Genomic DNA, 23,354 nt, shown 5'->3' with positions numbered 1-23,354 from the left:
CCAAATATAAAAATGAAACCTCATGATGAGCACAACTTGAGCACACTTCCTCATAAAGCAAAATAAAACCCATAAACATGGTGCAATGGAAATCACCAAACAATTGTATTCCTGATTATTAGTTTGAAAGCCTGAAATACAGTATATTCTTCTTTCGTGCATCTTCTCCTAAACCTGCAACTATCAAACTTATGTTAGACCTTATATTTTCTAACTGATTACAGTTCTAAAAAAAAGCATTGAATACTCTTTACAAATTGTATGGACTTTCCAGTGAGTTTAACAAATCGTCATCTTAGAAATATAAGGTTCTATCTGTGTTCTAAATGATTTTGAGATATTGAGCTTCAAAGTTTTTGCATTCCATATAGCAAACAATATGTGTGTAACAGTTGTCTTTCATACATTAACATGACAGAGACCCTAAGGGTTCTCTAAATGTAAATGATCAAAGTTCTCTTACATTTGCAAATTGGAGTAAAAAACACAGTAAATGCAGATAGAACCTTCTCATTCTGAAAAGTCATTTTCCACTTTGAATTATAAGGTTCTATCTGGCAGATCATTCATTGAAGCATTACGTTTTAAGAAATACAATCAAAACATATATAAGTTAGAGTTGTAAAAATATGTTGATGCTTGAGAAAGTAAAATATTTGCTTTCTATAATATTTATTTCATGTTTTAGGATTAATATTTTTTCTTGATTAAATTAAGCGTACAAGGCTGTGCTAAATATTTTTTTCCAATGCAGATGTTAATTTTATCTAATTACTGTGTCAATATGTATTAAATTCTATGCTTTATATGAATTATTTAATTATATTTATTGAATTATATGTCCCATGAATTAAAAGAAGTATTTGCCCTTCAAGGTTTATTATAAAATTTAAAGACTTTAAAAGAAACAGACGATGACCAAATGAGTTTAATTAACACTGAAAAGTGTTTCACTTATTATATGTAAACAAATAAATATATTTCACATTAAATATATAAATTTTTTAATATTCATCTCTTTTTCAACAATGTAAAATTTAACATTTCATCTTAATGTCGGCGATGCAGTGGCGCAGTGGGTAGTACGATCGCCTCACAGCAAAAGGTCACTGGTTCGAGCCTCAGTCGGGTCAGTTGGCATTTCTGTGTGGAGTTTGCATGTTCTCTCCGTGTTGGTGTGGGTTTCCTACGGGTGTTCCGGTTTCCCCCACAAGTCCAAAGACATGCGGTACAGGTGAATTGGGTTAGCTAAAATTGGCCATAGTGTGTGTGATTGAGTGTGTATGGGTGTTTTCCAGTGATGGGTTGCAGCTGGAAGGGCATCAGCTGGAAACATATGCTGGATAAGTTGGTGGTTCATTCCGCTGTGGTGACCCCAGAGTAATAAAGGGACTAAGCGGAAAAGAAAATGAATCAATGAATGAATCTCAATGTAAAGGAAATGCTAAATCCTGATTGGTCCTCGTGCGTGCATTAAAAATGCTGATTGGCTCACAGAAAGAACCTTATAAAGCCAAGCTAGAGTTCAACTTTGTAGATAAACCATTTTTGTTTTTTAAATAAAAAGTCTTAAAACGTAAACAACGTATATATAAAAAAAACATCATATAATGTAAATCAGATGTTCTTTAATAAGAATATGTGAATAACTCAATTTTGACAAAAATGTCAGATAGAACCTTATAGTTCTAAGGTGACGAAATCTTACAGAGCAACCTACGTCCATCCAGGTCAAGTCCTTTATACATCATCTGTCTAACTAACCAGCTAGCAATAAACTAAACATGCTACAAACGTGCTTTAAAAAATACAAACTCATGCTAGCAATGGTAATGTTAATATACAGTAGCAATATTCAATATGCTAGAAAACATGCTAATCTTTGATAGAAACACACCTAACAACATGCACATTCAAGTTATAAACATGTTGAAGGCAGAAATATGTGTACAACAAACTAATTTGTATTGCCAAATGCATATTCATATTAGAAACATGCTAACAACATCCTAATTATTTAAAATGTGCTATAAACATGCTTGAAACATGCAAATCCATGTTAATCCAATGTTATGCTAGCACTGTGTTAACCTATGATAGCATTGTGTTAATTCATGCCTGAACATGAAAACAAAATGCTAATTTGTTCTAACATGTTAGAAACAAGCTAATTTATGTTAGCATCATGCTAATTTTCAGCCTGAATTCATGAGGAAATGTAACTTTTAACGTTTTAGTCATTGTAGTGCATACCTGCCAACACTCCCGTTTTTCACGAGAGTCTTACGTATTTCAGACCCATCTCCTGCCACCCTCCCGTTTTGTTATTTCTCCCGGAAAACTACCGTAATTTCGCCACATCTTTTTGCCCTACTGAAAAAAACTTTTTTTTAGCTGGTCGACCAGCCTGGTTTTAGAGGGGTTCTGGCCATTTCCATGCTGGTTTCCAGCCATTTCCAGCCTGGTCTTAGCTGGCCAGGCTGGGAGATGACCATCTAAAACCAGCTTGACCAGCCTAGCCAGGCTGAGAGCCCAGCCAAAACCAGCTATGTCCAATTTAAACCAGGCTGGTTTTAGCTGGTCATTTTCCAGCCTGACCAGCTAAGACCAGGCTGGAAATGGCTGGAAACCAGCCTGGAAATGGCCAAAACCCCTCTAAAACCAGGCTGGTCAACCAGCTAAAACCAGCCAACCAGCCTAGGCTGGTTTAAGCTGGATTTTTTAGCAGGGTGGTACAGTCTATAACACCCCGTATCACTGACTTTGGTATAGGATCTGATGGCAGCAGCTGCCCCAAGCCCGGTGAACAGTACAGTTACTTAGCTGGGTTATTCAGACACCTCACACCCCCGACACCTAGACATCCCCACCACTACATAGGTCTCCTGGATTTTCAGAAACAAATGTTGGCAGGTATGGTTTAGTGCCTAATTTTTTCATTTGTCTGTCATACAAAAATGTCTGTCATACGAAAATAAATGAGATCATAAGATTTCATACGAATTAGCCACTAAATCAAGAAGTTACGAATTGCCGTGATATTGTGTTGTAAATCTTGGTAATGCTAAGAACATGCTAGACATGCTAATACCTCGTTAGCAATGTAAGAATTATGCTAGCAATATGCTAACTATGCTATAAATATATCAGTTCATGCCAACAATGGCAACATACTAGAAACATGCTAAAAACATAAGCCATGCTAGCAATATGCTAATTCTCACAACTTTTTTCAAGCCAACATCAAAGTCTGCTTCAAACGTTTGCTCATCTAGTTATAAAGCCATATTTTCCCCTATCAATTCACATTTTACAAATCCAAATACTCTTTGTTTATTCATTTGATTAGCTTGCCATATTGTTCAGTCACCTACCTCACGAAGTGTGAAACATTTGTGACATTTGCCTTTTTTTTTTTTTTTTTTTTTTTCTGTGGTTTTCATATTGCTGGATCCTTTTTTTCTTTTTTTTTTTTAAATAAGTATGTGTTTTGTTTTTTTTTCTAACTGTGAGAAGAGCAGTCATGCCATAGCAATAACAACATCTGCAGCCCTAATCTCTAACAAACTGTTTTAATATGTCAGTGAGTGTTTTATTAACTGAGTTAATCTTCATCTTCAATCAGTGAACCTTCTCTGAGAATCCACACTGATGATGATGTCAGCTTTATTTGAACACAAATCTGCGACTGGTGACTTAAATAGCTGATTCTTTGTGTGTGTTTTCAGGAAAGATCAGATTTAGTTGGTACTTACATTCTGAGTCTAAATATAGATGCATGCCCTAGATATGTACACATGATGTGGATTTTGAGTTTGTGATTCGTCATGAGTTTGACCTATTTACACTCTCAGGTCATAATAAAAACAGAAACCCATATTACAGTTTTTCTCAGTCGCTTTGGAATATTTCTCAGATCAGAATTGAAATTCTCAAAACTCCCTGTTCAGTCTTCAGATCATTGTGTCAGTAGTGCACATCAAAAAACATTGTTTCCATTCCTTTGAACAAGTTGTAAATGCTTTTGTACATCCATGCAAAAGACTATGTCCAATTCTCTGATATTATCAGTTGCTGATGTCATGTTGATCGAAATTTATTATTTTGGTCTGTGTTGAATAGCCTTACCCCCCACAACATTTAATCATTTGTCCTTGGCTTAAGTCTTTTCATGCAAAACAGTTGAACAAGTTGTCATAATATTTTATCATGATGCATTTTCATTCATTCATTGTCTTTTTGGCTTAGTCCCTTTATTAATCAGAAGTCGCCACAGCGAAATGAACCAACAACTTATACAGCATACCCTTCCAGTTGCAACCCATCACTGGAAACCACCTATACACTCTTATTCACACAAATACACTACAATTTAGCTTACCCAATTCACCTATACCTCATGTCTTTGGACTTGTGTGGGAAACCAAAGCACCCAGAGGAAACCCACGCAAACACGGGGAGAACATGCAAACTCCACACAGAAATGCCAACTGACCCAGCCGAGGCTGGAACCAGTGACCTTCTTTCTGTGAGGCGACAATGATACCCACTGCGCCGTGCAGCTCTTACATTTTTTTTTCTACACATTTCTGTTAGACTTTTTTCTAAATCTGTCTACAATTTGTGAATTTCTCCCAGGTGAATTTCTAAAGAAGGTCATCATCACAAAGGAGATTGTTCTATGTTCACATTTCTGCTTTTGTTTTGTTTCTTTCTTTGTGGTATGCAGTGCTGTCTTTTCTTTCTGTATCACAATGACATGATCTGTCAACAAATTACAGTACAAACAGCAAAATAAATAAATTAATTAATTAGTTAAAAAAATAGCCATAGTTTACATCAGAACAGCCCTCTAGAATACATTTTTATATTGACAACATGGTAATTACCACATGGTCTTATCCATAAACAATGATACAAAGACTCATCATTCTGATGGCACTGACAAATTTATGGACACAGAAATTAAGCTTTGAGAGATGAACTAAAGGTTTTGAGCAAGAGACTGGCTTTTGCTGGTAATCCATGTTGTTTTGCTATTTGTATGCATTGTTTTGAGAAATGCACTTACTGTTTTAAAAATTTCAATTCTGATCTGAGAAATGTATCAAAGCCACTAAGAGTTCCGGCGCTATTTTCTAAAATAATATTTTTTTATTTTTTCATTTTTCGCATTAATTTTTAATCAAATTTAATATATATCAGAATGGAGAAGAAAATTTTAGTGACTTTGAACATGGCATGGCTGTTGGTGTCAGATGGGCTGGTCTGAGTATTTTAGAAACTGCTGATCTACTGGGATTTTCACGCAAACTATATCTAGGGTTTAAAGAGAATGGTCCAAAAAAGAGAAAATATCCAGTGAGCTGCAGTCATGCTTAAAAAAAGAAAAAGCTTAAATAAAAACAGCTAAATTTCGCAATCTATAATCCATTATCATAACTCATGAATAGCAGTCCCACAACATTCTGACACTCGATGACACTCGAATACCCTGTAAGCAAAGTCTAGTGGTTGGGAATGACCTTTTTACAGTGTTTGCTATAACGTAATGTTGTTTTCGTGTGTTTACATAGATGAATATGGCCACTGTGTAAATGCACAGTACAGTTACGATCTTATTGCCACATTAGATTGTTATGATAACATGATATCATTGCCTTCAGTGATTTCCTAAAGATAAAAAACAAAAAATAGCACAACTGGAAAAACTACAGCAGTCGTGATCATCTGATCTCATATGAAGCACAATGACATGATGACGTGTGCAGGTGCTGTAGTGCTGTCCCAATTCTTAGCAATAGTATCTGGATGCAGCCTTTATGATGCAAGCTGAGATTGCATCACTCAGCGATGACTCAGTCAGACACAATGCACTCAATGGAATGAGTGACGTCACTGTGACGGGTAGGGTTTGGGGTGGGGTTGGGTGAGTGCGTTAAAAAGCATTGAATGCAGCTCAGATTGCTCTGCACCAGGTCTGCATCCAGCATCCTCTCATTCTTAGGGGTAAATTTTAAAGCCCTTTACCCTCAGTTTTAAGGACCAAGGGGAAGGGGTAGGGGTACAAAAATAGAATTGGGATTGGGCCTAACTAAAATAACCACTCGTTACAATCGAGGTATGCAGAAGAGCATCTCTGAACGCACAACACGTCAAACCTTGAGGTGGATGGGCTATATTAGAAGGCAGCTAAGAACAGCAAACTGAGGCTACAATTCGCACAGGCTCACCAATTTTGAACAATAGAAGATTGGAAAAATGTTACCTGGTCTGATGAGTCAATTTCTGCTGTGACATTCGGATGGTAAGGTCAGAATTTGGCATCAACAACATGAAAGCATGGATCCATACTGCCTTGTATCAATGGTTTAGGCTGCTGGTGGTGGTGTAACAGTGTGGGGGATATTTTCTTGGAATATTTTGTACCCATTAGTACCAATTGAGCATCATGTCAACGCCACAGCCTACCTGAGTATTGTTGCTTACCTTGTCCATCCCTTCCAGCAGGATAATGCAAAACGTCAATCACCTCAGACTGGTTTCTTGAACATAACAATGAGTTCACTGTACTCATATGGCCTTCACAGTCACTAGATCACAGTCCAATTGAGCACCTTTGGCATGTACGGAAGATCTGCATCATGGATGTACAGCCGACAAATCTGCAGCAACTGCGTGATGCTCTCATGTCAATATGGACAATATTTTAATTTTTTTATTCTGGCTGAGCACGTAACAGCTTATGTTTCTGTTTACATAGTCATAGTTCGATAATCTGATTTTTTTTTTTTTTCAAAGCAGACTTGATGAGTGAGTTTTGTCTTATGTTTCATGTGATTTAGCCTCAGATCAGGTGTGTGAAAATCCTTTTGTGAGAGTACTGTTCTGGGACCAGTCCTTTCTTTATAAACAGCGAAAAACAAAACTTCATAGGGAAAAGGGGAACTGATTCTAGATGACCGTTTTTGTTAAGTTTTATTAAGTGTGAACCAGAGGTATGAACAAGCTGCTTTTTGTAAGGAAAGTGAAACATGAAGAGTGAAACAAATGCCAGACAGTTTTAATTTTTCTTATGCAACAGACCCTGCTTTATATAATTAATTGTGCTTTTGACTGTTTATTGACCATAAATAGCCCTAAATCTACAGTATGTAATATAGTTTTTAATATATATTTAATTTCTTTATACTCTGATTTGTTTATAATGCATAAATAATATATTATGGAAAATAATGCAAGCTGTTTTGTGTATATTTTGTGTAATTAACTATTTTTATATTTCACATTTTAGTTTGAAAGAGTCATATACGTAAATGTATAATGAAATGTGCATAATGTATTCAAGAAACGTTTATACATATACATATATATATATATGTATGTATATACTGTATATATATATATATATATATATATATATAATTCATTTTCCTTCGGCTTAGTCTCTATTTCAGAGGTCGCCACAGCGGAATTAACCATCAACAACATATTCCAACATATGTTTTATGTAGCGAATGCCCTATATATATATATATATATATATATATATATATATATATATATATATATATATATATATATATATATATATTTTACATGAAATAAAAAATGTCACTAAATAAAAAATCACTACTGTTATTAATTATAAATTTTAATGTACATTTTAATGTGATAATTTGTATGACGGATAATGCAAGTATAGCATATATACAGTAAATTAAAGCAACAAACATTTTAAATCTCCTTGACGGCAAGAGGGTTACTGGTTCGAGTCCTGACTGGGCCAGTTGGCATTTCTGCGTGGAGTTTGCATGTTGTCCCTGTGTTTGCGGGGGTTTCTTCTCGATGCTCCGGTATCCCCCACAGTCCAAAGACATGCGCTATAAGTGAATTAAACAAACTAAACTGACTGTAGTGTATGAGTGTATGTGAATGAGTGTGTATGGGTGGTTCCCAGTACTGGGTTGCGACTAGAAGGGCATTCGCTACATAAAACATATGTTGGAATATGTTGTTGATGGTTAATTCCGCTGTGGCGACCTCTGAAATAGAGACTAAGCCGAAGGAAAATGAATAAATGAATAAATATCCTATCACAAATCCATCATTTTATATTCTTTATTCATGTTATCTTGTTTTTTATTATCCTTGAAGCATATTTATTTATTGGGTTATAAAAATAAACAACTTTCCAATTAAATTATAATAATATGCATAACAGCTCAGCCGTCTTCTTAGAACTTGGTTAAATCTTCCAACCACACTCGACCAAAACACACACGCACACATATCAGAAGAGCAGAAATGTTTCAAACTGATGTGCATTCACTGTGCATGTATAATCAATGACCACAAAACTCATTACAGATCGCAAGCACAGATATGAAAACACACATTCGCGACATGCGGATATGTAAATACACCACTGGTTCAGTTTTGTGAAGAAGCAACATAGTTCTCGTTGTTTATTAAAAAAACTCTTAAACACAAACAGTAATAACTTTTTAAGCCATTACAAACAAAAATTCCTTCGTAAATACCAAGAACAAACAAGTTATCTCTGGTTATTTCCCTTATTAATGAATACACTGGTATTTCCCTTTACATTGGGAAATAATTAACATACTTGTATACTGCATTTTCACTGTTAGAATTTTTAGATTATATATTAACACAGTGTTAACCACAAGAGAGAGAGAGAGGGAGAGAGAAACATGTTGCTATATAAGATAAGGGGAAATATCTGCCGGAAGAGTGAAACAAAACAGAGAGGGGAAGTTCACATTCACAGCGCAAATACATAGAGAGCCAGTCAACCACCCAAAGCCACATTTAGAAAAGAGAGAGAACAAGAGAGAGACATGCATATCAGACTGAAGAGTAGATGATCATTGAGCTGTTGTAGCTGTTTGAACAGATGTTTAGAGCGTTAAAGTGAGTTTGGGTTTTGAGCGTTCATGTGGAAAGGGACGTGAACTGAGTATTATTGTTGGATATGATGCTGAACTGACATTAAAACATGGATTGGACCTCATGGATTTGTTTTCTAGTCTGCTGGATCCCAGGATTGATAGCAGGTAGGATTGTTTTAAGTATATATACATATGTATGTGTCATTTGGTCATTTGTTCTGTAAATATATATATGATTTACAGCATGAACATGATTTAGATTGTGTATTTATTTTATTTTTTAGTTTATTTTAGCTATACACTATATAGTTAAATATACATATACTATAAACTATAACTATATACTATAACTACATGTTACTTATGAATTGGTGTAATTAATTAATATATGTGAATATTTTAAATTATTCCGTAAAGTACAGTAGTTTATGAATGTATATGTAGGCATGTATATACACTATACATAATAAATACACACAGTGCACTTACTGTGTATATATTATGTATTATGTGAAGGCAAACTTTTATTTTGTACACTATTAATAGAGATTAATTGTTAAACAGCACTAAAAAGTTTTAGCCAACATCATGCCACTGTTAACTGCACTGTAAAAATCCTGATTACCTTAAATTTTTAAGCTGAATCAAATTAACCATTGTCCATTGAACTTATATTATGTTAAACTGACTTAAAACAGCTTGCGTAACTTAAAAATAAAATTAAGTTAGAACATGATTAACTTAGTTTAATAAGTTGTAATGACCTAAAACATATGCTGTCAAGACTAAATATATATTTTTTTACAGTGTGTTAACTTCGGAGGTGTTAACAGTCATTACTTGGGGGGGAATAACCCTAGCTTTCAATTACAACTGATGACAACATCTATTATTCTAGCCATTATATATATATATATATATATATATATATATATATATATATATATATATATATATATATATATATATATATATATATATATATATATATATATATCATATAAAATTTAGTTTTTATTTTACATTTTTTTTTAAACAATACTGAAAAGAAGAAATGAAGGGAAAGTGGGGGTTTCTTTTTCTGTCAAAGCAGTGACGTGAGTGATGTAAATTCCTTGCCAAATTTGGATCCCCCCTACAAACATTGTGTTCATAACTCCGACAACCAATATGTAGAAATGACTATCTGATCATATTTATTTCCTTATTTCTTGAACATCATAGAAATCCGTTGTTAAGTTATTAATTTAAAGACATTTCAAGGAAATTTCAATGCCCCAATAAAGCTTAAAGTTGAAGCCAATAGAAAATACCACTCAAGAAAACACAGATTTGTGTAACTGTATTTTTCAGTGAACCACCAGTTTCTGCTGTTACATTGTGTTGCATAGCACTTTGCAAAATCTAGTGATTTCACAGTTGAAGTGGGCATCCAACTTCAAAATGACTTCAGCCTGTTTCAATAAAGGTGTTGTTATTCCTCCTACGTCCGGAAAGTACAGCTTAAATGCGAGACTAGAACTATGACAAGAACAAAAGCAAATGAACCACTTCTCTTTTATGAAGTAAAGAGCATCGACAGAGCCTGGAAAATCCTAACGCTAAATTTTCTCTTTTGTTCATAGGTGAGCAGAAGGAATTAAATCTGACGTTCGACATATGGGAGGGAAATGTAACAGTGCTGTGGGATCCCCCTAATGGGGCCCCTGTACCTGCCTTTTATCAAGTAAAACTAGCACTGTACGCAGTCTTACTATCCACCAACACCATATACACATTTCAGTTTATTATCCCAGCTTAAGCAATATAAAGCTAATATGTTTGTCTTTTTTTAGAGATATTGGTCCTGATGCTGAATGGGACATTGTGCCAGAATGTAACATGACTACAGAAACTAAATGTGATCTTGGGAACTTTATATTCAAACCGACAATGAAAGTAAAAATTGAACTGTTAAGTGGAAATGGTGAATCTTCCTGGTTGGTGATAAGAAGGATTCGTTTAGATGATAGTAAGTATGGACTTTTTATGCAAATATTTTATATATTGGCAAAGAAGTAGCTAGTTCCTACACATTTATATGACTTTATATTATTTTTAAAAGTAAGCAAACCCAACCATCATTGGGGGATGAGCAGGTCTTACAAAAAATGCATATAAATTATGAATTGTTGTGTTTGCATCAACTGACAATAGTATATTTTGTAAATCAGATTTAATTGTAATGACGGTTTTCTTTTTGTGTTTTAGTTAAGCTGTTGCCTCCAGACTTTGACCTGTTCTCCGGGCCAAATACGATGAAGGTTAAGATTCACAGAAAGCCATTTCTCAAAGAGCTTTTTCAATATGGACTAAGTTACTCTGCCATTCTGTATCCGAGAGGACAGGAGAGTAAGGTTGGTTTTTCAGTGTACATAGCTTGAAGACAAACCCAGTTGGCACCTTGATGCCCAGCAAGCATTTTTTTTGTATTTAAAAGATGTCTAATAGATGTTTAAACATAGTCGTCTTGGCTAAAACAAGGCTAAATTTGGGCTGTCAGTAAAAATCTAATATGTGTCTAAGAATAGCCCAAAACTAGACTAGTCGTCAAGTAAACAGAAATGAATGACTACACATATAAAATCTGTCTAATCTGTCTGTTTGACGACTAGTCTAGTTTTGCGCTATTCTTAGATGTCTATTAGATTTTCACTGACAGCTACGTTTAGATGTCTATTAGATGTTTATTAAACAAAATTTGTTTGCTCGGTGATGAAAAACAACATAAAAAAAACGTCTAAAATGCTAATCTATTTATTGTCAAAACCTTGACATTCATTTGACTTCCACACTTTGATGCTCTTTTGACTAATAAAATAATGGGACACAAATTGGCATCTTTCTTTCCGTTTTTTGACACTAATATTAGATGTTGTTTTTTTTGACAACAAGGTTGTTTACCTGCATTGTGGGGATACAAAATCCAAAACTTTCCTTACATAAATTTTTTTATGTTGTTATTTTGGTGAATTAGCAGCATTTTCACAGCCTTTTACCATTCAAATTGCTGTCATGTTTTAATGATTTACCTTGTAGCTTGTTCATTTGAGTGGCTACTAAAACTGTAACTGATGCCTTTGTGAAGTCTTATCTGGAACCAATGATATTGAAAAAGTGGATAAACAAAAATGCTTTCCATTGTATTTTCTTGCGATCTCTAAAGCTGTGTTTTCTCTGATGTAGGCTAAAACATTGAGCGATGATGATGATGAAGATGGTGAAGTGGAATTTACTGATTTATCATATTGGCAAGCGTATTGTGTCCGTGTGAGATTGGAGATCACATCTAATGCAGTGAGCAATACCTCATTGCCACGCTGCATACATCCACCCACAGGTACTACAGATCAAATTTTCTACTGTTTTAACAAATGGGTCAGGTAGAACTTTGTGATGTATCAGTCATCAGTTATAATTTTTTCTTTAATAATGCTATACTTTGTATTTCATCAATCCTAAAAAATATTGAATTACAAATACCATTAAAAGCATTCCAAACCATCACAATTTAACCATTAAAACCAATACATTTTAATGGTTTCTAGTGTGTTTTGGGGTTATAATCCATTAGAATTTATTGTTCGTTTAACATGCCATCAATAAACGTACTAAACAAACTTTTCCAGTAGAGGTTAAAACCATTAGAACATCTGTCATAGTTTCTTTGTTGTGAGTGGATTATATAGTACATTACTACACTGTAATAAAAATGATGTCAAACATCATCGTGATATATATATATATATATATATATATATATATATATATATATATATATATATATATATATATATATATATATATATATATATATATATATAATATATATATAATTTTTTGAACGGTGTCATTAAATTAATTATATTTCTAAAAGCATACAATCTTAGAAATAAATTTTCTTTATTGGTATCAATGATTGCATAAGGAACTTTTAGAATTCATAGAACTTTCATATTTCACAAAAGCTTCTTCATAGGGGCAAAATAAATGGACTGATCAGTTAAAGGTTTCAAAAGGGTTCTCCTGTAGCATCACTTTTCATTTTTCATTCATTTTTGTGTAGAGATAAAGTGTGCATTGGCTCCAATATATTTCTCTTGTTTTTCAGATTTGTCAGTGGTGATCTCCATCGGAGTTATTGGTGTAGTCGGAGTCATAACTTTATTCATGTTATTAGTCTGTTTCTTCCTGAGGCGTCCTGGTAAAATGCCTGCTGTTCTGGTGAGTCAATTTGGTGATTTGGAAATAGATTTAGTTTCATGAAAACTAAAAGTGTTAGAGCAAGCCAGTTTCGGGGTTTTAGAAAAAGGAATTGAGCCCTAATAAGAAAGACTCAGCGTTAACTCTTGTCACAAGTGTCAGTTCTCTTTTCGAGGAACAGTAGCAGTAAGAAAAACATTAGGGATTTTTTGTATCTTACGTAAATGTGATGTCAGTGCTCTTTGGTGTTAAATGATAACATGATACCATTCATAGAATGATAGCGTTCTGACTCTGGTTTATTTAAACTCAACTCAACCCAACTCTGGTAAAATATATATAACAGACTACTTTAAAGTTCTTTATAGTTCTCTGAATTGGCCTTTAATTAGTACATGCTTTGAGCAAAATGTTAGTTTATGTTTTACATCTATTTCATAAACTGCTGATAATGTATCTTCAGAATAAAAAGCAATTAGAGAATTATGGAAAATAACTATAAGCCAATATAAAATATTAATATATCTTATAATATTATAAATATTTATTTTAGACATTTTACACACATACATTTGTACAGCTATCTTAATGGGGGCTTCCCATATATGTAATGTTTTTTTCATACTGTACAAACTGTAATATCAAACCTGATCCTTGAAATAAAAATGAAAAAAATCTAAATACCTAATTCCATCTGATATATGAGCTGTTTTCATTATGGGGACCAAAAAACAAATGTGCCCACAAAGTCAAAATTGAATAGTAGTTCAATACCTAATGGGGACATTTGGACCCCACAACATAACGAATACAAGATAAATACACTATTGGGCTGTTCAATGCTTGAATTTGATTGTTGAACATTCTAATGTATGCTAAATTACTTTCAAATAAACCAAGAGCTAAAGTAGTTCCAGGCATGTTTTAACCGTATTACAGTCCCACATGACTACACTGAATGATCCCTGTTATTTCACAGCCCTACAACTGTCAAAAAATCTAAACAAAACAATACAAAAGGCTTTGTATGCGAAATGCAAAAGACTAGACTCACACACAGCTGCTGTTTGAAGACAAAAGGGAAGTTTATTTAAAAACTAATTTTGAGAGGATCACATGCTTATGATTGACCACAGCTGGTCCCGTATTAACTATCACATGATTTACCGATCAGATAAATCCAAACACACTATAAATTACCAAAGTTTCTAACCTTAGTTTTCTGCGTTATCAATCATCAGCTAAATTTGAACCCTTGAATGCTGAATAAAAATGTGTTAAAATGCAACATCTGAACACAAATAGAATAGTTGGTATGCCTTCTTAACCTGAGGTGTACACTATTTTCTAATAATTCTATGGCTCATTGCCCGTTATTACCTAAATATATACTTTTCCCCAATATTTAAGATTTATTTTTGGTTAATAAAATAAAACACTAATTGGTTTGTGTTTTGAGTATAATGTTCATTAATGGAAAATCCAGAGAGCTGATAATAACTATAAAACGTCACACTTATGATTCCTGCTAACAAACCATTAACTAAGATTTAAATTTTTTTGCACTATACACTACTTATTTATTGCTTATTAATAATTATTAAGGCAGTTTTAAGTAGAATTAGAGATGTAGAATAAAATTAAGCAAAATATGTACTTTTAAAGTACTGACAAACAGCCAATGTCTTAATAATAGGCAGGTAATGTGCCACTAGTCAACAGAGAGAATTGGTCCATAATAAAGTGTCGCCCTTTAAAGTTATCTCTCTTAGAACTATAGTGCTCTCATTATAATGTATTAGCATTATTAATGTAGAAAACATTAATTGTGCTGTTGTGCTGCTTCACATTTTTTATTAAAAAAATTAAGGATAATTTGATAGAAAGTTCAAATGTTTAATTTTTTTAAATAGTTTGTAACATTATAAATGATTTTTTGATAAATTGATCATACCCCATGTATCTGACTGAACCATTTGAATGTATACAATTTCTGTTATGGTGAGATTAATTATTAAGTGCTCACCATATGTTTCTCCATTTATTGTCTATCAGAAATTGGCTGTGAATGGATGGCTCCCAATGAATGTAGGACAAACTGAAGTGGAATCAGTCACTCAGAAGGGATGGCTACTGAACAGCACTAAAATGGCAGAAAAGACCAAATCATTCGATGAAATAGAGGAGCTTTCTGAGGATGAAAAAGAGAGAAGGGAAAGCACTGACAGCGGCGTAAGCATCGGCCAGCAGGACTCGATCAAAAACAGACCCCTAAGAGAGGAAGACAGCGGCTGTGGGAGTCTGACAGGAACCGAGGACAGCCTCAGCGGTGGAAGAAGAAGCCTTGAGGAGCTTCCTTTCCTGGATGGAGGAGGAAACAGCAGTACTGTTGAAAGAACAAGAGAGGACAGTGGATTGGGAATTCAAACCCAAGATATTTCTGACAAACCCAAGCCTATGCATGATGATCTCTTATCTGAGATTGTAGTAATTGGGGATGGGTATCGTAGTCAGAGTCCTTCAGCTGAGGATGAAACCGAAACAACCATTCAATGTGATGAAGACGCTAATGTGGTTAGTCACACCAATGGCTATCGATCTGGTCAAGTCACATGCTTGTGTTCTGACTCCGAAACTTGCATGTGGTGCAAAACCAGGAAGCTCCTAACAGACTTTGATTCATTTTCTCACGAACAAACTGGTAATGACAACGATAGACCAAGATATTTAAAAAAATCTCCTTTAGAGACTGTGAATATATTAGGACTGGACGATCTGTCCTGCCATTCAGACAAAACAGAGGAGTCGTCACTTTTCATTACATGTCCACTACTTTTAAAAGAGCCTTACAAGACGGACACTTTGCCTTTTACATTAGGAGACGTAGAGCTGACATTTACGTGAGACTTTTTCAGGTTGAACTAGGTTATTATTATGCTGTTTGCTCTAGCAGTTATTTATTTAGAAAGATGGCAGAGATGTGCTACATATGCTGGGCCCTCAAATGAAGAATCAGCTTCTGTCACTTCCTTCATGCGTCAGGCCAGCGTTTTTGGTTAAATGCTGAGAAGAGACAAGATATGGAGAGTGTGAAATCATCAGGATATGATGACGCTCACAGTTATTCTGGCTGACAGATTGCAATATAATTCTGAATTGTGTTACAGACTTGTATTGATCATTTGCGAATTTGCACATGTATTGTAAATATTCACTGTACATGTTATATATGTACAGACATTTTTTGATGTTCTGAATTTCATTGCTGAATGTAATGGAATGTGATATTAATATGAATAATGATGGCATCGAAGTCAATCTATGCTAACTGTGTTTTGTGAATTATTTAATATAACCAAATCAACTATAATTATAATTTATACAAATAGAACTTACGTGTTTTTTTTTTTTTTTTTTTTTTTTTTTATGTGTTGGGGTACAACAAAACTCAAAATTTACAGTTTGAAGTGTACTACATTGTTTTGAATAGTGCGGAAAAGGTGGTGGGGAACAATGGAAAACTTAAATATCAATTTGTTTACTTACATTACATCCATTACTTAAAGGCCACTCATTTTACCCAAGATGTAAGAAAAGACTTTTGTGTCTCAAAAATGTATCTGTAAAGTTTCAGCTCAAAATACTCATCAGATTATTTATCATCTAATGTAGAATCTGCCCATTTTAGTGGCTGAGGACAATGTAGCTGCTTTTGTAGCTTGTGGCTTTAAATCCAAATGAGCTGTTTCTCCCCGCTCACCACTCTGATGTGCATGTCTGCTTCTCATGTATTACGTCAGATAAACAGCAGTCAGTGATAGAGACAGCACAGATGAAGCTGAAATAAGGTCAAGAGTCAAAAATACCTAAGTTTATTGGATGTGTCTGTACTGGAGTCTATTCAAGCCTTTCTGAAATGACGAGTCACACACAAATGCCATTTGCAGTACACACACACACACACACACACACACACATATGTAAGTTTACTGAGACCATGCGGCTGTGGTAATTATAGCGGTTAAGAATTACATAGCTTTTTTACCCTCTTTATGATTAGGGTCTGTCTGTGGACTGCAAGACATGAAGTTGTAGTGAAGTAGTATGAAGGGGCTTAACTTGAAGTTAAGGAGACCCAAATGTCAAAACTATGTTGCCGGCAAGATGGTGCTGTACATCAGTTATTAACATCCACACCTACTTCAAACCTAAACCCAGCCATCACAGTTATTAACATATATACCTCCGACAACTCTAAGCCCAACCATGATAGTTATTAACGTCTACACCTTCCATAAACCTAAACCCAGCCATCATCGTAATTAACGTCCACACCTTCCCCAAACCTAAACCCAGCCATCAGTTATTAATGTCTACACCTTCCCCAAACCTAAACCCAGCTATTACAGTTATTAACGTACAGTTGCAGAGGCTTTCATACTTGACACGCTCAACATTGTACTGTTATTTGCAACCACAGGGGGCAACGCTGAGTAGGCTAACTGTCATGACAAACTGATGAAGAAGTCCCCTGTCTTGCAGTCCACAGACAGATACACTTGCTATTTATTACAAACTATTTATTTTAAGCTTTATAAAATTAATTATTGAGGTGCAGATGATCACAAAGAGTTATGTTTTAATCAAAGTTTCTTTGCAAAAAATGTTCTGTGGACATGGCACCTGTGAATCAATTCGGTGGGCAGGGACAACCGCACTCCTACGTCACATAGTGGTGGATCTCAAAATAGGATTTGGATCCTATTTTAACATAAGTAATTTTAAAAAAAGAGACTTGTGTTTATATCACTCCAATATGACAGTGAAGACACTACACCAAACACAGTTCTGTCCAAATAGTTAACAAAAGTTGATTTTCATTATAGGTGCCCTTTAAGCAGTTTGTTTGAGATCATTGGTCTACCGAAATGTGTATATTCCATACAAAGTATGAAGCTTATCGGTCAGTTCTTTTCACATCACTTGCGGTGCGCTTGTGGCATTCATTCAATTGGGTGCCTCTGGAAGTCGTGCACCTCTATTGGAAATAACAAACTTGCGCAAACTCTAGAAATGACACGAGATGCGAACTGCCCCTAAAAGGCCGCCGTCATTTGCGATCATAATCTTCAATTCAAACATTATTGAAGATAAAAAAACTAATAAAAAGGAATAAACAAATAAGCAAAAATTATTATTTAAATCATAATAATTTTGTGTCATTAGTTTGGTTGTCAAAAGGGCATCAATGCATGGGTATCAAATGGTTCTGACATTAAATCAGTTAGCATTTTTTTAAACATGTTTTAATGTATTTTTTTATGTCATTTGATCAAGGTAGGTCCAAAGATACATGAACTATGAATGTAGACCAAATTATTCAGCAACTGTGAATGTTTTAGTTTGGGAAGGTCATTTTTGAGAAAGTGCCTCTGACGGTGAGGGAAAGAAGAACACTGATATAGTCTCGGAAAACTTTTTACGGAAATTTCATTTTGCATGTTATCTTAATCAAATTTGAAATATAGACTCATGAAATACTTGGCTTTCAAGTAATTTTTCTTTGGACATTACATTAATGTTTTCCTTTGTTTGTATATCGAAAAACAAATATTGAGCACAAAACAATTTTTTTTATGTATAACTTTTTATATTTTTGAGCATGTAACGTTCCCTTTTACCAAAGTAAAGCTCAAAGTGTCTTCTTCCTGATGATACCTAATTTGTGTTTGTAGCTTACTGGAGTCAGCAACTGTTACTTTTTAAATTTAGGTAGGTGTAAAACCCCAAAAGTGAGTGCTGGGTAACAGGTTTGTCACTGGGTAGGTTACCGATACTATAGCCAACTGCTCTAACAACTTGATAGAAACAGTCCGAGTTCATGTTTGGTATTGCTTTCCTTTGTTGATATGGTGTTTCACTATGTTGATCACTTGCCCAAGTCAAAAGAGGCTTTGTTTCTTTTTTAAAGTTATCACTTTATCTTTAAGCTCATTTTGGTTTTGTAAACTTTAATGTGTTTGAGGGTACTAAACAGGAAACAAACCGTTTGCATATAATCAGTAAGAAGATCAGAAGCAAATGTTGCGGCAGGAATATACTGTGTTAAATCCCAATTTAAATACACAAATTCTAATGATGCAGGGAAAAACCAACACTTCCTAAAGTGGAAACCCTGTGTTTCTGTTTGCATGTTAAAATGACAGGATGTGCTTGTGACTTCCTCTAGCAGTAAACTATGTCACTTCTGTATTCCGTTGCTGATCACAAATAGAGATAAGATAAGCTGTGGAGAATCCATGAAATTTTTTTGCGCAGGCGAAGTCCTAGATACATCTTCCGAGCCAAGAGCTAGAAAGTTGTCCTAAAGCATTACTCATTATTTCCGCAGAGTCATAGGACTATGTGATGCAATGTACTGAGAGAGCAAATGAGAGAACAGAATGAAACTCAACCACAATCATTGACCTCCTTCTTCACATAGAGTAGGAAATAAACAGTGCTTTTCAGGTTGTATTCTGATTCAACACACCATCACAGAAGCTTACGTAAAATTAAGATGATGTGATTTGAATTTGGGTTGTGGAAAAAAAAGAGCAGATGTTTGGAGAAATGTGTGTATTGCTTCAGAATTAGTTTGTGCTAGCATAGTAATTGTCCATTCATATTTGTCAAGTAAAGTCCTCTGTTTGATGCAATACTTCAAATCAACATGAGGATGGACACAAATACTTTAGTTCACTTTAAATGTCTCAAGTTTACAATCATTTGTAGCATGACTGCTTTCTCATCGCAATAGAAAATCGCTTTCTCACATAAGTCACATAACTCCAGCTTACATAGAACACAACAGTACAATTACTAAATTTATATTAGAGGTTAAAAATAGCGCTAACACTTTTTAGTTTAGGTATCAATTCTCAGTATTACTAATGGACAAAGATTAGATCTCTGCTACAAGCAGCTGAAATGACTTTCCTTGGCAGGGTGCACCCTTAGAGATAGGGTGAGGAGCTCTGTCACCCTGCAAAGGCAAGTCATTTCAGCTGCTTTTATCACTGTTCACTGCCATTGCACCTCCACACAGAGAGAAGCCAGTTGAGGTGACTTGGGCATCTGTTTCAGATGCCTCCTGGATGCCTACCTAGCAAGGTGTTCTGGGCTCAGGGGTGGACTTTACCCTCTACCGCATGGTGTTGCCATATGGCAACATGTTATTTATGTTAATTTCCCTGCCACTGTTCCTTTAAGACTAACATTTACATTTTTGTTGGAAAGAGAAGACCTTAGCTTAGCAATGATGTGTTTTGGTTAAGTCACATGACATGCTGTGTTTTTATGTGGCGATTTCTGACAGACTGGCATATATTGTGAGTAGTTTCTGAATGCAAATGTAAACGTCAATAAAAACAAAGGATCAAATTATGTCAGATCCACAAAAAAATCTGAAACATCACCTTCAGTAAGGTTTGATGACATATTCACAACTCATGAATATGACAAAGTTTTTTGTAAATCGATCAAATGCATGCGTTGCTAAATGGCAACACTGTGCAATAGTGGAACGTGCAATATTGCAATGGGTTAGCTAGCTAGCAAGGTCAGCAGTGAACCTTTAAGTTGTAACTATAACAACATGAATGTTAGTAATATAATGTTGATTAGTTGTATGTTAATGACATTTGCATTATGGATAAAATCTTGTTTTAATGGCAATACAACTTTTAAATAGATATGAATACAGGGAACAGTGTATTAGTGAGGACCACCACGCTCTATGGTAAGTAAAAGAAGAAAAGAACACAACTGGCTCTTCCTGCAGATGAAAGTGAGGATGAGATGGGTTTTAGTGACCATGAGAATGATGCAGATTGGACATTTGATAAGAGTAGTGATAGAGACAGTTCAGATAAGTTAGCTCAGAGGCAGATAAGACAGGCGTAGTATAATATATAAAGATTTTTAATAGCTACATTATTCTGATGCATCTGGATATACTAGACTTGTTATTTATTTGTTATAATATTTACTGGTGAAAATGTTTATATTCACTTTATGTTGTATACATGATAATACAATATTATGATTGTTTTTAATAATATTCAGCAAAAAAGAATGGAATAAATGAAAGCTGTTAGAATACGAGTTGTTTGGAAGTATGTATAAGGTGTCATTTATAAATTCTGTGTTAAAACTTATAATACTGCAACATCAATTAAATCATTTCAAACAACAAAATTATTAATCATAAGAAAAGTTTTATATTTGAAATTGCTAAGTTGGATGTTACATTACACTGTTGGATGTTGCTGCCATATGGCAACATATCATAAAGTATCTTAAAAAAAAAAATGTCCCCATTTTTAAAGCACTTCAAGTTAAGCCAGCTTAATAAAAATAAAAACAGTCAAATATATATTTTTTAAATATATCTATCATAATGCGTGCAGTAGAGGGTTAACCAATAAGCGAGGCAAGCAGCCGATTAAGGAGGAGGGGCTCCCAACCAATGCCAACAAGCCTGATTTAATCATATAGCACTTTTATAAATTTTCTATCGTATGTTGTAAAATCTGCTGTCATCGGCCTCTCCCCCACATCAGAGCACTCACAGGTGGCCCAGAACCACACAGCCGTCTCTCACACCTGCTGCCTTGAGAGCAGATTATTTCTCTGCATACTGTGGGCAAATGTCTTAGCAAGCTGAAAAATTGTATTCGGATTTACTTTTTAACTTTTTTTAGGTTAAGTAGTTGTAAACATTTATTTGGGCTGAATTTAAACAAACAAATTAAGTTGAATGTTACTAAACTTAATTTGTTTGTTTAAATTATTCAACCCTTATAAATTGTTTGCAACAGTTTTGCAGAATCGTTTTTTTAGTGCACCGGGAGTGTGAGGTGTTTCCGTGGTACAGTCAAACCGATCTGCTACTTCTCTGTTTTAAATGTAATAGACTGATTTTCACGCGGCTGCCATTTTAAACAGCGAAATCGAGGCTGCGGTGGGAAGAAACCCGAAAGTATCACCTGAGTCACACAGGAATGTTGTGTACCTGGCTGTATATCTTATCAGCGAAGATAAAGTGACAAAAAATTATATTTTCACTGCCTTCCGAGTGACTCAAAGTCCATTCTGAATTATTAGTGAAAATAAAAAGGGATATTGGACCTCATTGTCAGCTAAGTTAAGGGAAATGGCACTAGTTAGTAACATTTCTTTTCCCAAACACACATTTTAATGAACTGATTCTTTCACTATATTAGACTTGTCACAATACAAAATTTCGGTACTTAAATAAAAATAAAAAAAACATCCATTTCTCGTTACCATTTAAGCACTGTTGGTGGCATTCTTAAACAGTGCTGAATTGCCATTGTGTTCACGTGCTCAACAGAAATGACTGTGATTGGCCGTGAAGATCATTAGTTCACCGCACTTCACCGATGTTTACCGAGCGCAAACACAGATGAGTGATTCACTGATGAATCGATGGATCTTCACGGCTTTAAAACTCTCCAATGTCCGTGTATCTGTTTGCACTTGGTGAAGAGCGGTGAACTGATGACCTTTATGGCCAATCACAGTCATTTCTGTTGAGCACTGGTGAATACTATGCCAAATCAGCACTGTTTATGAACGTGCTCAGCGGCGCTTAAATGTTAGCGGGAAATGGTCGTTTTTAAAACTTCAGTACTGGGATAACACTATTACAGACAACACGAGGGTGTGCTACAGAGGACTGCATTGTTTTATCGCTCAACGGGTTACATAGGCTGAAGCTGGGAAGCGTCCCCACAGTGTTTACCTGCTGCCATGAATTGAAGCCTATAGGAGGACACTTAGGCTTTTTACTCTGAAAGAGATTGTAATGTTATTTGATGCCTAATATACTTTTAATTGTTTAAATTTAACTGAACTGAATGATATTAAAGTAATGTTTACACCATATCTGCATTTTGAAATCGCGGCAACAGCGGGGGGTTTGTAGTACACAGCATGTTGTTGCAATGTTTACAGTGCTAATCCTATACTTTAGTGTTTCTTCCCACCGCAGCCTTGCTTTTGTGTTTTAAAATGGCGGCTGCATGAAATAAGTGTTTAATTAAATGGACTGTTTATTATTTTCCTGCTGACACTAGTTAATGAATACATCAGAGTACAGTTTTTATTCATAAAACATTGTCTACATTTAAA

General features: G+C 34.7%; 1 protein-coding gene across 1 annotated transcript; it reads left to right on the top strand.

The window, feature by feature from the left end:
- Positions 1–8,771: 8,771 nt before the first annotated feature.
- il10ra (interleukin 10 receptor, alpha) lies at positions 8,772–16,478 on the top strand. The gene is made up of 7 exons (XM_056473723.1): positions 8,772–9,080; positions 10,541–10,655; positions 10,751–10,926; positions 11,166–11,311; positions 12,141–12,294; positions 13,066–13,178; positions 15,213–16,478. Exons 1-7 carry the CDS (start codon positions 9,023–9,025, stop codon positions 16,059–16,061), a joined length of 1,611 nt encoding a protein of 536 aa, XP_056329698.1. The 5' UTR covers positions 8,772–9,022; the 3' UTR covers positions 16,062–16,478.
- Positions 16,479–23,354: the final 6,876 nt, after the last annotated feature.

Source organism: Danio aesculapii, chromosome 15 (genome assembly GCF_903798145.1).
Source record: "Danio aesculapii chromosome 15, fDanAes4.1, whole genome shotgun sequence".
NCBI lineage: Eukaryota > Metazoa > Chordata > Actinopteri > Cypriniformes > Danionidae > Danio > Danio aesculapii.
This window is presented reverse-complemented; position numbering and strand designations above follow the sequence as displayed.

What these genes read in the sequence shown, in the direction of transcription:
- il10ra (XM_056473723.1), top strand. Translation starts at nt 9,023, where the DNA reads ATGGATTGGACCTCATGGATTTGTTTTCTAGTCTGCTGGATCCCAGGA. An exon ending in GATCCCAGGATTGATAGCAG is followed by an intron (nt 9,081 to 10,540) that starts GTAGGATTGTTT and finishes TTTTGTTCATAG; the next exon opens with GTGAGCAGAAGGAATTAAAT. An exon ending in AAGGATTCGTTTAGATGATA is followed by an intron (nt 10,927 to 11,165) that starts GTAAGTATGGAC and finishes TTTGTGTTTTAG; the next exon opens with TTAAGCTGTTGCCTCCAGAC.